The 15,452-nt window shown below is 38.8% G+C and overlaps 1 protein-coding gene across 3 annotated transcripts in view; it reads right to left on the bottom strand.

The window, feature by feature from the left end:
• Window positions 1-3,893: 3,893 nt before the first annotated feature.
• Window positions 3,894-15,452, bottom strand: part of LOC115224736 (lysophospholipid acyltransferase 5) — an 82,801-nt gene continuing 71,242 nt past the window's right edge. For all 3 annotated transcript variants that reach the window (XM_029795614.2, XM_036513822.1, XM_036513821.1), the window contains exons 13-14: window positions 12,507-12,614; window positions 3,894-6,315 (exon numbers count right to left, since the gene is read on the bottom strand). In XM_029795614.2, the coding sequence (XP_029651474.1) occupies window positions 12,513-12,614 (102 nt within the window). In that variant the 3' untranslated portion in view covers window positions 3,894-6,315; window positions 12,507-12,512. The remainder of the gene's footprint in view (window positions 6,316-12,506; window positions 12,615-15,452) is intronic.

Raw genomic sequence — 15,452 nt, 5'->3', positions numbered from 1 at the left:
AAAAAAAAAATAGTTGCAGGCAGAGATTGAAACCTCTATCTTTACACCAGATTAGTAATTAAATTACCAACCCTTTCACCCACTAAGCCACCAAACCTCACCTTGTAAAACTGAAAATATGAGATATTTAAACCTATTTTTATTATTGAGTTGATGCTGAGGCAGATTTAATTATCTTAATTTCTACAGAAATTAATGGGGGGGGGGGAGTAAGGGTGCAGATAGATAAAGTGTGATAGGACATCCTTTTTTTTTTTTTGATCAACAAGAGTTTAAAAATAAACAACCCCACCTTAACAGTAGCTCTAAGTAGAGTTTGAAACTTCTATCATCTTACAACGTTATTGATGTTAATTATGAACATCTTTATCCAGGTGGGGGCCATCTCAGCAGCAACAAGAACAAGCTTAAGAGTGGGATATTTGAATCTATTCCCATTAAGGATCTGATGCTGTAATGGATTTCAATATCTCGTTTTTCACTGAATGAGTGGGTGAATGGCATGGTGGGGCAGAACAACAGCTTAGATGGAAGATTCTGTCCAGGGTTCAGGGCAGAGTGCAAATGAAAATTGTATCATAAATTTCCCTTTATATATAATTTTCTTTTTTTTTATGTCTCTATAAATTTTTTTTTTTCAATGTTAAACAAGCATCTTTATGGGACAAGTTGAAACTTCTACCTACACCACACAACCATCAGTGCAACAGCTGAAATCAGTTTCAAAATAGGATATCTAAACCTATTTTCGTTATTCGTCCGTTGCCAGCCTCGCCTGGCCCTCGTGCCGGTGGCACATAAAAAGCACCATCCGTTCGTGGCCGTTTGCCAGCTCTGTCTGGCACCAGTGCGGGTGGCACGTAAAAAGCACCCACTACACTCACGGAGTGGTTGGCGTTAGGAAGGGCATCCAGCCGTAGAAACACTGCCAGATTTGACTGGGCCTGATGAAGCCTTCTGGCTCCCCAGACCCCAGTAGAACCGTCCAACCCATGCTAGCATGGAAAACGGACGCTAAAAAAGGAAATGATGATGATGATCTTATTTTTGCCTTAACAGAGGACCCAGTAGGCCAATGGTTAAAGTTGTGCACAGACAAGGAACTGGAAGACATCCCGACCAACGTTCAAAACTGATTAAGATGAAAGTAAAACTTTTTGTCTTAATTTGTTTTTTCTGTCATCTTCAGAAAATTTTTTTTAAATATTCTTAAGAAAGACCAGCTGTCATTCCAACCAAAGTCTTGTAAGTGGACTTTGGAGACCAAAACTGAAAGAGGCCCTTCATGTATATAGAATTATAAATAAGGGCAAAAGAAAAACATTTTCTTGGATTGTCCAACTACACATCATATTTTTCACTAGAATTACGTAGTGTATTGAAACAAGGACAGACATTTAAAAAATTCCGTTTTCCCCAAATCGGACTGATTCCCCCCTGCCACCCTCGCTAAACAACTAATGTTAGAGTGTTTACATCCATGTAACTTAGCAGTTTGGCAAAAGAGACCGATAGAATAAGTACTAAGGCTTACAAAGAATATAATCCTTGGGTTGATTTCTTTGACTTAAAAAACCCATTTAAGGTGGTGCTCCAGCATGGTTGCAATCAAATGACTGAAACAAGTAAAAGAATAGAATAAATATAGATAGATATGAAGCTTCAGTGAATGTTTGCAACAACCACAATGTTACGATACCAAAATTGCTTCTGTAAGGGAGATGGGGCAAGTGTAATGGGGAAGCCCCTTCATGGATACAGAAGAGGATACTGAGGAAGATCAAACAGGATATCGTCATCCCTACTTATCAACCATTCAAGCCCACATTAAACCCAGCCCCTGTCAACTATTATCTCTTCCACTCAGTCTATTTCACCATCCAAACTTTCTGAAAATCAATTTTATAAAAATATTTCAAGATCTTAGGAAACTTCACTGAAAACATTTTAGCTGAAAGGAAATTCACCAGAAGAAATTTCATCTGATATGGCCTGATTGTGGTTTTTAATGCCTCGTGTTGAATAAAGATTTGCCTATTCAATGCATTTAGAAAGCCTTTTATCATTCTCTCACTTTTTATTATTTAATAAATTGTTGATATAATACACTTGATCATTGTCTCCAGAGAGAAATTTCTTTTGGTGAATTTTCTGGACACAGGAAAGAAATAAACACACAGACAGGAGACATTTTTAAAAGAAAATTTAAATTTGTTTTCATTAACAATGTGGACAGGATTTCTTTTTTAAAAACACTCAATACCAACAATTTTGTGTAATGTGTGTGTGATATTATGTAAGAAAATGTATTGACATATGTTCATATCAGTGTGTGTGTGTGTAGCAACATTTTTGTATGTATTGACTGCCAACAGACATGTGATACATAGAAATAATTATGAGGGTGTTTGGGACCCTACAGCTGTGTGAGTGTCAGTGATACAATGAATACATACCAGAGTGTGGGTGTCTGTGTGTGTGTGTGGTGTTTGATATGTCATTGAATGTTAGTGTGGATGCATGGTGCGTAAGACACAAGCTTCTCAATGAAGAATCTTCTCCAGACTCCCCCTCCTCCACTTCACAAGAAAAAAATACAAATTCCTTTGCTATTATCATCATCATCTCTCCCCTTTATAGTTATACACACACACATGTATATACAAAAACACCTACGCATAATATAAACCACCACAATATTATATATAAACACACTTTATTTAACAAGGCTACCAATGATTTCATGTAGAGAGAAATCTCTCAATTATCGAGCTTGTCACCTGAAACCATTGGTAGCCTTGTTAACCCACAAAAAGAGAATATCCACCAAATACAATGTTGAGCACTCATTCTCACTGTTTCATAGTAGTGTGTGTGTGTGTGTATATATGGAATTACTATACTGTTATGGCGGTATATATAATGTACATATATATTATCTGATGTGTGTGTGTACAAATAAATATATATATATGTATCATCATCATCATCTCTTCTGAATGGTGAACTAATGTTGGATTGTTCCAGTTGTTCAAGATTCTGAACATCAGAAGAATAGGGTGTGATGTAGGGGCCAGAATCACAGGGACATGGGTGGGTTGGTTCTTAGAAAACCAGACTGATAAAACATATATACACACATACATGCCTATATTATATACATACATGTACATATATACACACATACATGCCTATATTATATACATACATGTACATATATACATAGATAATATACATACACACTCTTATCATCATCATCATCATCATGTTTTAAAAGCACTGTATGTGTTTCACCTACTTTAAAAGTACCAGATTTGTTTCATGTACTTTAAAGTTCAGTCAAACTGATCCTTTCCCACTTTCTCTGCAGACAATGCAAAGAAATGAGTAGTTGTGGCATTGATGCCTTTTTTGTAAGAACATGTCTATTGAAGAAGTCACACGGTAACACCTAAATCATTGATTTTTACCTTAAAGAAGGAAGGTTTTATGTTGACCATAGTATATTACTGGTATGTAGTTCATTGATCCTGGGTGGGTGGATGGAAGTCAAAGTTGAGCAAAACAGAATTTAAACACAACCAGGTGCAAGGAGGGAAGTAAATACCAAGAGGTATGAGTTTAGTGTCTTATTGATTCATCCGTTAATAACAAAGATTTCAAACTGGAGTCAATGGCTGAGTTTTAGTTGCAACAACCCCTATTATTGGTTTCAAATTTGGGGGAAAGGGTAAGTCAATTACACACTGACCCCAGTGTGCAACTGGTACTTATTTTATCGACCCAGAAAGGATGAAAGGCAAAGTCAACCACAGCAGAATATGAACTCAGGCCCTGGGTGCTAACAATTCTGCCGACTTGCTGCCCCCCCCCATTTATATTATATGGGGTTCTTTTTATTTATACTGGCCCAGGACAATGAAATGAATGGCAAACTTGACATCAGCAGGATTTGAACACAAAATGTAAAGGGCCAAAGCTTTCCTCAACTATTAGAAACAGATTACAGGGACTCTTAAATGGGGCACAAATCTACCAGTTTTGGAGAAAGGCTGTAATCAACCCTGGTAAGATCTGAACTAACAATAAAAAGGGAAATCTGGTGCCTTACCATTTCTGCCACATCACCAAAACCTCTGGATTTCTAACAGAAACATAAGGGCCACCCTTTTAGGGGAGACAACTAGATTGACCCTAGTATGCGAATGGTACTTATTTTATCAATCCCAGAAGGATGAAAGGTAAAGTCAACCTTGGCAAGATTTGAAATCAGAAGATGAAGGGATGTAACTAACATTTTGGCCATTGCTCCACTGATTCAGATATTCCTCTTAGCTTAAGAAGGAAGACAAAAGAAACGAAAAAATAGATGTATACAATCCTCTTAAGTACAAAATGGTTCTACTGTGGAAAGTGAAGGAAGATAGTGGCAGTTATTGTTGTTAGGGGCATAGTATGAGAAGGCAATATCAAGGAAATTGGAATAGGGTGGCCAGGAGAGCTGGTTTGCTTCCTTGGCATGGCCAGAACCATCAGGAGAGTATTAGCTGAAAAGAATGGATAGCATGGTACCAGAGGCTGCAGGTAGCAAACCATCTAATCATGCAAGACTCCAAGAGTTCCAGCAAAACCCCCAACTTAAAAGAATAATAATCATATCAAAAAGATTATTGTGAGGACATGACACCCGAGGTGAACAAGTTGTGAAGAAGATTGGTTGCTGTGACCATCACTACTAAAATAGGGTTTATTTGTAAGGACAGCCTACTTAATAGTAAGTGGGGTGGGGTACAAGAGGCTTGACAGTTCGGTTTCAGTCCAATTGCTGCCGTGGCTTTAGTTTTAGAATTGGTTCAATCATATTTCTAGATTTGGAATGTTGGAACAACCAACTCCATCAACCTCACCGTTTCAATGGTTCTCTGATGAACACTGAAAGGATGAAGCGCAAAGTTAACCTGAATGAGATTTGAACCTAAAATCTGAAAACACAAACAGTAAAAGGTGCAAACCATATTGTCTGATGCTCTACTGATTCTGCCAACTCTTCGCCCTTGACATATTCCAAAGACTTAAGTAACTCACTATCCCCACCACCAGACATAAAACATTTTAAAGAGGAGAAGAAAATGAGAATCTGTGATCTTCATCCCGTTTCCCAATAACATTAATGATGTAATTCGTGTCAGATTAAGAAGTAATTTTCATACAATAAATGTAGTGTGCCCCCTAAATTTAGGCCCACGCTACAGGCCCCATCACTATTATGGTGATTTCTTATGCCTATTTATAGAAAGAAACGAGATAAGTTAATGGCCTTTCTTGATAATATTAAGGACATTAGGAGAGGAAATTGGACTGAATGAAAGAAATTGAAAACCCAAATCACAGACTCAGCTTATTTCTTGCTTCACAGCAATCAACAGTAAATATCTTACAAAGGTACAAAACTTCAGCTTATATATAATATGAGAAAAAGAAGAAGAAGAAAGGAGAAAATTGAATGTTGTGGTAGTCATGCCTTTACAAAGAGTTCTGGCTGGAGATTGAAAACCAGGTTGTGGCTCTTTTTTTGTCAACAACACAGTACCACTGTGACAAGTAATAATAATAATAATAATAATAATAATAATAATAATAATAAATGAAATAAAGGAGATGTAAAGGTTTTATGCTAAAGCCTTCACGTATTAAAGATTTTTGTTGGACTTGACAGAGAAAGTGTCAGTCCTGCCTTTCACAAGTGCATTAGTGAGATCAAATGAGATGAGAGCAGTTCTAATATAGAATCAAAGGGACTCGAGAAACAATGGTACCTCATATTATTTAAAAGGTACCGCTTATTATGAAGATGATGATGATGATAGTAACAATAATAATAATTATCTTGATGATGATGTTAATAGAATTAGCGAAGAGGAAGGGTGGGAAAACAATGAAATTAATTAATTAATCATTTTTTTTTTGTTTTTTTTTTGTCAAAAAATAAAATAGAATTTTGTTTCAAACACTTTCTTTTACTTTCTCAGGAAAAAAATATCCAATCTATTTTGGCTTTGCTTTTTTTTTTATATATTTTTGGGGGGAGAGGAGTGATAGAGAGGGAGGGGTTGTTGTTATTATTATTATTATTATTATATATATATATATATATATATATATATATATACTTTTTTGGTCTTTTTAAATTTTTTTTTGTAATTTCATCACATGAGATTGAAGATATAGGAAGGGCAGGAATTGATCCTGTGGCACAGCATTAACACCAGCAGCAGCAGCAGCAGCAGTAGCAGCATACTCAAAGTTGTTTGGATCCTGGTAAAGACAGAGAGAGACAGATTGAGAAAAGAGATTGTAAAGCACAACAAATACAAGACAGGCAGACAGACATGTGGGGGGGGGCGAAAGAAGCAGTTAAAACAGTGAGAGAGAGAGAGAGAGAGAGAACAAACCTGTGTGTTGAATGTTGAAGAGACGTTACCATTAATACATGGGGACAGGGCTAAGCTGTGATATGTGGACATAGAAACTTGGTCCCAGTTCAAATATGTTTCAGGCATGTTTTGGACCCATCAGAAATCCATTCATTGGATTTTGTAAAGGAGAAAATTTCCCATTCTGACTCGGTATATTTGCATCTGTTTGTCTACAGCAAGAAATCTTTCTCCATCACAAAATACATTAAATAGATTTCTTATGGGTTCAAATATGCCTCAGATATATTTGAACTGGTGACAAGTTTGTCTTACAGAAAATGTCAGACAGGAAGAAATCTTAGGCTACAAAACTGAAGAAGATAAAACAGGGTGTAGATAGTGGAGAATGGGGGGGGGGAGGGCAAAGGTTAGTACATTCAATCCTGTTCTAAATAAGCTGGGCCCACATTTATTATCTTTTTTTTTTATAGAGTAATCAATATAGAAAGGGGCAGCATGCAGGGCCTGTTATTTTCAGCACCACTAAAATTGGAAGAAGATATGACTCTTGGCTTCTTCTGATTCTTGGTTTGAATGCTCACAAGACTCCCAGCACTGAAGAGTCAGGAGGTGTTGAAGTGGGCAACAGATTAGGTCTACAACAAAGAGCTGGATTGCCAAACCAACAAGCTTCTGTTGTTTCCAACCACATCCAGTGCCACTGAGAATGTTTGAGTCAATTGAATGTCTTGGTCACAGCCCAAACAATAGAATTTAAACCTGAAACCACAAAATTGCAAAGTGAGATTCTTAAGCGAATGGCCACAATTGTGTTCATGCTTAGTAACAGACCAAAGACAGCAGCAAACCATTGAAGAACAAACTCTTCACAGGATCACTTGACCTTGGAGAAATAGCAGGTCAAATCTCCCTAAAATGATACGTTACACACTTAAAAACACATTAGCTAATATAGTCCAAGATAGACAATTGTTCTCTCTCTTTGAATCAACAACATTGCATTGTGGGAAGGGTGGTGAAGAATCAATTACAGCATCCAAACTGGAGTAAGGAGCTGACAGAGAAAGATGGACGAGAGTGCAGAATGGAAAAGAAACCTATAGAAGAAGATAGAGCATGTCTGCAAAAATTGGGATGGTCACAATTGGAATGCTTTTATGCTAGATTTGCTGGCTGAGGAATGATCTGTAGATTGGAATAGGTTCAGTCGAATTCTAAAAATAATTGTTAGGTCCACATATTTTCTCAAAGAACCAAACACAAATGATAGAACATTAGATGTTTGCTTGTTATCATCTGCAGATGGAACAGGCAAAACATCTTGGATGTATTTTACGTGGATATATTATGCGTACGCAACCAGTAAACAGCCACAAATATTACAATAACATATATTATGCATAATCTTCTACTTGTTTCAGCCATTTGTCTGGAGCATTGCCTTAAAGAATGTTAGTTGAAGAAATCAACCCCAGGACTTGTTCGTTGTAAGCCTAGTATTTATTCTATCAATCTCTTTTGCTGAACTGCTAAGTTACAGAGACACAAACACATCAGCATTGGTTGTCAAGCAATGGTGGGGGGAACAAACACACACACACACAAATATATACAGTGGGGGGAAATAAATATTCGTACATGTCAAAATTCTTCATTTATTTAATTTCTAATGAACATAAATGGGATATACCAATACTATATTTGCATACACATGCATAAACTAAGAATATGCAAAAGAAACTAATAAATTAAAAGATCCTGCGAATGGACAGAGATTTAGGGACATATTACTTGAAGCCTTTGACGAAGTAGAAGGGGATATAGCTTCACATGGGGTAGACGACAACTGGAGATCTCTAAGGGACAACCTGCTGAGAGCCACTGACCAGATCTGTGGCTGGTGCAAAGTCCCCTCTCGACCCAAAATAACGTGGTAGTGGAACAATGTTGTAGACAGGGCTATTAGAGAAAAGAGACAGGCTTGGAAGGACTGGAAAAATGGTGGTAGCAGGGAATTGTATCAGACTACCAGAAGGGAAGCTAGGAGACAGGTTTATTTAGCCAGAAGGGAAGCAGATAAGAAAAAATTTGCCAATGTTCTGCGCCGTGAGGACCAAAGACTTGAGGTATTCCGTGTTGCAAGACAGTGTGTGAGAGAGAATCGTGATGTAGTAGGAGAGAAATGTGTTTGCATGGATGATGGTTCACTTGCGCTGAATGAGGATGCAAAGAGAGAGGTTTGGAGATGCCACTATGAAAGGTTGCTGAATAAAGGAAATGAATGGGATAAAGAGAGTCTGCTGAATGTTGACCCAACAGAGGGACCAGCTATCCGAGTTGACAGTTCCTTAGTAGTTAAGGCAATTAGAAGCATGAAGACAGGGAAAGCCCCAGGCCCATCAGGAATTGCTGCAGAGATGCTCAAAATATCTGGCAGTGTTGGCTATAGCCTAGTCACCTGTATAGTTAACCAGGTGATACACGAAGAAGTCATACCCAATGACTGGTGTAGCAGCATAATAGTCAACTGCTACAAAGGTAAAGGTGATGCTTTAGATACAAATAACTACAGGGGTATCAAGCTGTTGGATCAGGTAATGAAGGTTACGGAGAGGGTCATAGCCCAACTGATTAGGGAGAGAGTCAGCTTGGATGAGATGCAGTTTGGTTTCGTGCCAGGGAAAAGCACCACTGATGCCATATTTGTGGTGAGACAGCTGCAGGAGAAATACCTAGCCAAAGATAAGCCCCTGTACCTGGCTTTCGTTGACATGGAGAAAGCCTTTGACAGGGTCCCCCGATCCCTTATCTGGTGGTCAATGAGGAAACTAGGGATAGATGAATGGTTAGTGAGAGCTGTGCAAGCCATGTACAGAGACGCTGTAAGTAAGGTGAGGGTTGGCAACGAGTACACTAAAGAATTCAGGGTAGAGGTAGGGGTCCACCAAGGTTCAGTCCTCAGCCCCCTCCTATATATCATAGTCCTCCAGGCAATAATGGAGGAATTAAAGACAGGATGCCCCTGGGAGCTCCTATATGCTGATGACCTTGCTCTAATTGCTGAGTCACTATCAGAACTAGAGGCAAAGTTTCAAGTGTGGAGACAAGGATTAGAATCGAAGGGCCTTAGAATCAACCTAGCTAAAACCAAAGTCCTAATAAGTAGGAAGGTAGACCAATCACAAACGCCTTCAGGTAGATCGCCCTGCTCGATCTGTAGAAAAGGCATAGGTAGGAACTCTATAAGATGCACCAAGTGTAAGCTATGGACACAAGAGGTGCAGCAATGTCAAAGGAGGGCTAACTAGGAAAATAGTTTTTGTTTGTGGCAGATGCTCAGGAGCAATAAACACTGAAAATGCGCAGAGACCAACTTCTGCCACATTCCAGGGAGAAAAACTAGAAATTGTTGATAGCTTCCGTTACCTAGGTGACCAAGTCAGTAGTGGGGGTGGTTGTGTTGAAAGTGTAACTGCTAGAGTAAGAATAGCCTGGGTAAAATTCAGAGAGCTTTTACCTCTGCTGGTGACAAAAGGCCTCTCGCTCAGAGTAAAAGGCAGACTGTATGACACGTGTACGAACAGCCATGCTACATGGCAGTGAAATTTGGGCCGTAACTGCTGAGGATATGTGTAAGCTCACAAGAAATGAAGCCAGTATGCTCCGATGGATGTGTAATGTCTGTGCATACTCAACAGAGTGTAAGTACCTTGAGAGAAAAGTTGGACCTAAGAAGAATCAGTTGTGGTGTGCAAGAGAGACGTTTGCGATGGTATGGTCCTGTAGCGAGAATGGATGAAGATAGTTGTGTGAAAAAGTGCCACACCCTAGTGTTAAGGGAACCTGTGGAAGAGGTGGACCCAGGAAGACCTGGGATGAGGTGGTGAAGCACGACCTTCGAACTTTAGGTTTCACCGAGGAAATGACCAGAGACCGAGACCTTTGGAAATATGCTGTGCGTGGGAAGACCCAACAGGACAAGTGAGACCATAACCCGTGGCCAGCCCACTTATGCATACCTTTCCTTCTTGTGACACAAACCCTACTCGTGAAGGCCTGTTGAGGCAAGTGAAAATCGAAATTGATCAACATCAATGGAAATTGTAGCTGTGATACCAGTGCCGGCGGCACGTAAGAGAACCATCCAATCGTGGCCGTTTGCCAGCCTCGTCTGGCACCTGCTCAGGTGGCACGTAAAAAGCACCCACTACACTCATGGAGTGGTTGGCGTTAGGAAGGGCATCCAGCTGTAGAAACACTGCCAGATCAGACTGGGCCTGGCTCAGCCTTCTGGCTTCCTAGACCCCAGTTGAACCGTCCAACCCATGCTAGCATGGAAAACGGACGTTAAACGATGATGATGATGAAATTATAGTAACTAATGAATTTATATACAATTATAACTATTTAGGGGTGAAAAAAGTATTCGTATAGAATAAATTTATGATTTTCTATGCCACAAAATACCGTTAAAATAATTTTTTTTTTTTATTAGAACTTTCTCGTTTGTTCCAATAATCTTATCAGTTGTCATTTTTAAGTGTCAAAACATTAGCTTCTTCATTCAGCATTGAGACAACATAAAGTAGTATCGTAATAATGGTGAAAAGTAGAGAACTCACAAATTCAGTGAATAACTTAATTATTGAACAGTGGAAAGCAGGTAAAAATTACAGGAAAATATCAGAAACCCTTTGTATTTCATTTACTACCATATCTTCATTTATTCAAAGATATAAAAAATCGGAAATTGTTGAAAACAGAATAAGATCCGGTGCACCATGCAAGATTTCCCCTAGATCTTTAATAAAAATGAAGTGAAGAATCGAAAAAAATGCAATGATCACCAGAAAAGAGTTGCAAGAAGATTTGTTAGCTTCAGGGACTAGGAACTATCAGCAATGAACTTCATAGGAATGAACTGAAGTCACGCTCTCCTAGAAAAACTCCACTGTTGACTAAAAGGCATAGAGATGCCCATTTAAAATTTGTTTATGAACATAAAGATAAATCTGATACATTCTGGGAAAATGTTCTATGGACAGACGAGTTGAAAATTGAATTGTTTGGACGAAATTCGCGTAACCATGTTTGGAGGAAAAACACAATTCCTATCGTAAAGTTTGGAGGTGGCAACATCATGGTGTGGGGGTGTTTCTCTGCAAATGGTACTGGCAATTTACAGGTGATAGATGGTAGAATGAATGTAGAGATGTACCAAAATATTTTGAACAATAATTTATGGGACTCTGTAGAAAAGCTCCAGCTTTGTGAAGGGTGGGTTTTACAACAGGATAACGACCCTAAGCACACGAAAAGTCTACCAAAAAATGGATTGTCGATTACAATATAAAATTATTAGAATGGCCAAGCCAGTCACCTGACTTGAACCCCATTGAAAATTTGTGGTGTTATTTGAAAATTAAAATTCATTCAAGAGCCCCAACGTTCATTGCAGATTTGAAGAAAATTTGTCAAGAAGAATGGGAAAAAATTCCTAAAGAAACATGCGAGTCATTGGTGAAGAACTACAAGAAGAGATTGGTTGAAGTGGAACTGAATAATGGTTATGCTACGAAGTATTAAATCAGAATTATCAGTTATTTATGTTCTGTACGAATACTTTTTTCACCCCTAAATATTTATAATTGAATATAAATTCCTTAGTTACTATAATTTATTAGTTTCTTTTGCATATTCTTAGATTATGCATGTGTATGCAAATATAGTATTGGTATATCCCATTTATGTTCATTAGAAATTAAATAAATGAAGAATTTTGACATGTACGAATATTTATTTCCCCCCACTATACATATCACAGGCTTCTTCCAGTTTCCATCTAACAAATCCACTCACAAGGCTTTGGTGGGCCCAAGGTGTCATGCAGTGGATTGAACCTGGAACTATGTGGTTGGAAAGCAAGCTTCTTACCACACAGCCGCTCCTGTATATACAATATGTACAAATGTGTGTGGTACTAGCAAGGAATTTGAAATTGCGTCCACAAATAAAACAGAAAAATAACACTCAAACAAAAAATAAAACAAAAGAATGAATGAGGCTTACTGTGTTTCAATCCTTGGCCTTGGCTGATTTTTTACTTCTATTCAAATATACAAATAAACAGGCTAAAGGATGACTCAGATGCCCAATGAAATACAATGACGAGTAAACCTGTGAACAAGAGATAAAAATAATATTAATAATAATAACAATAATAATACTTGAGGAATTTGATGAGAGGAAGGAAGAGGAGCTAGAAACTTGTGAGACAGAGGGCAACTGGGAATTCTTGCAGGACAGCTTGCTGAGTGCCACAGACCAAATCTGTGGGTGGTGGTGGAATGGCAGGGAGTACAGCGAAGAATTCAGGGTACAAGTAGGGGTTCATTAAGGACTGGTGCTCAGCCCCTTTTTGTTCATCATAGTCCTCCTGGCAATAACAGAGGAATTTAAGACAGGCTGCCTCTGGGACCTCCTCTACGTTGATAACCTTACTCTTATACCCAAATCATTACCAGAACTAGTGAAGAAGTTCCAGGTATGGAAGCACAGTTTAGAATCAAAGGGCCTTAGAGTTAACCTAGCAAAATGCAAAGTCTTAGTAAGTAGGAAGGCAGACAAATCACAAATCCCTTCAGGTAGATGGCTCTTCTCAGTCTGTAGAAAAGGTGTTGGTAGAAACTCCATAAGATGCACCTGGTGTAAGCTTTGGACACATAAAAGGTGCAAAAACATCAAAGGAAGGTTAACAGGGAAAAGAACTTTTGTATGTGGAAGATGCACAGGTACAATTAACACTGAAATGTGCAGAAAATTGACTCCATCAATTGCCAGGGGTACAAGCTAAAGGGAGTAGATAGCATCCATTATCTAGGTTAGTAGTGGAGGTGGATGCTCTGAGAGCGTAGCTGTGAGAATAAGATTAGGCTGAGTAAAATTCAGAGAGCTCCTACCCCTGCTGGCAACAAAGAGCCTCTCTCTCAGAGTGAAAGGCAGATTGTTTGATGCCTGTGTGTGAACAGCCACACTACATGGCACTGAAACATGGGCTGTGACAGCTGAGGACATGCGTAAGGTTTGAAGGAAATGAAGCCAGTATGCTTCACTGGATGTGCAATGTCAGTGTGCATGTTTGACAGAGTATAAGTATCTTGAGAGAAAAGTCAGGCATAAGAGGCATCAGATGTGGTGTGCAAGAGAGACAACTGTACTGGTAAGGTCATGTGATACATATGGATGAGGACAGCTGTGTAAAGAAGTGCTGATGTCTAACTGTGGAGGGAACCTGTGGTAGAGGTAGACCCAGGAAGACATAGGACGAAATAATGAAGCATGATCTTTGAACTTTGAGCTTGACAGAGGCAATGACTAGTGACCGAGACCTTTGGCAATATGCTGTGCTTCAGCAATCCCATCAAGTGAAATAGTAGTTATGGCTGATGTTGATGTCACATAACTGGTACTGATGCTGGTGGTACGTAAAGAGCACCATTCGAACAAAGTGGCTGAGTTCCTTTTGAGCGTAGGGCCTCACAGGGGTAATGACCAAGACTTTTGGCATTATGTTGTGCTTGAGAAGAAGACCATCAAGCTGAGCAAAATTACAGTTGTGGAAGACACCGGCGTCACACAAATGGCACCCATGCCAGTGGCACATAAAATCACCCATTACACTTTGCATCCAGCTGTAGAAAACCATGCCAAATCGGACTAGAGTCTGGTGCAGCCTTCCAGCTTGCCAGCCATGGTCCAACCAGTCAACCGATGCCAGTATGAACAATGGATGTTTAATGATGATGATGAGGTTTCAAATTTTGGTGGAGGGGATGAGTCAATTACATCAACCCCAATGTCCAACTGGTACTTATTTTATTGACCCTGAAAGGATGAAAGGAAAAGTCAACCATGTTTCTAAGTATTTTTCTATTCCAAATGTTGCTATTAATTTGCCCCTTCTCAATGCCATTTTGGCCCATTGTCCAACCCCAAGCTCATCCTGGTTGTTGAAACAAAGACAATTTTTTGAAGGTTTTTCTGTTCAGTGATATTTTTAGTGAAAATTTTTAAGCCGTCAGTATATAGGAAATTATTTACAGTTTGTCCAGAGCATCTGTAACCCATGGTGGTTTCATTTAACAAGTTTGTTAGCGGGGTCAGAGTAAGGCAGAAAAGCAGGAGTGACAACAAGGAGTCTCCTTGGAAAATCTTTCTTCTTATAAATATAGGCAGGTTTTAATGACTTGTGACACATTTTTCAACATTAGGCTGGTTTTCTAGTTTGCCATTGCATGATTGATATATTTAAATAGTGTTGAAGCTACTTCGTATGTGCGGAGAGACTCCAGTATCCATTAATGTGGAACACTCTTGATAATCCCAGTCATGTTGAGGTTTGTCTTTCTCTAGTCACAGCCCCCCCCAATGCTTCTCTCTCCAGCCCCTGTTTTGTTCTTCGAGTGAAACATTGTTGTTTTTCAGTTGTGTTACAAACTGTTTATAGACAACTGATGTGGGGCTCCTGTAGGTTGACCTGTTATTGGCCAATAATTCTGTGGGTTTACAGTGTTTTAGTAGTTTGGCATTAGAATGGTTGCCTTCATTATTTATTATTAGAACAAAAGAATCTGAAGAGAGATGCTCTGAGTTTAGATTTTGCCAAAGTAGACTTTACTTTTGAGTCATTAAAGTACCAGTTATTTACAGGGGTCATCATTCAAGCAGCTGCACAATTACAAATCTGTAGGATTCTGTAAAGTTTCTGCTCTGCCATCCCAAAATTAGTTCTTCAATTTAGTTGTGTCATATTCCATGTAACCATTTCAGTAATTTTCTTCTACATTTCTTGTTCCTGTGGAAACAGGGGTGCGAGACAGAAAGGTAAGATTATTTTTTGGTCAAAGAAGATGTAAAAGCGGGAAGAAGAAATCAACCACTTGAAACACGAGCTGCAGACGACTGTGTTGTCAAGGGTTCAAATACTATCATCAGCATTACTGTATCCATATTCAA

Source organism: Octopus sinensis, linkage group LG26, assembly GCF_006345805.1.
Source record: "Octopus sinensis linkage group LG26, ASM634580v1, whole genome shotgun sequence".
Classification (NCBI taxonomy): domain Eukaryota; kingdom Metazoa; phylum Mollusca; class Cephalopoda; order Octopoda; family Octopodidae; genus Octopus; species Octopus sinensis.
This window is presented reverse-complemented; position numbering and strand designations above follow the sequence as displayed.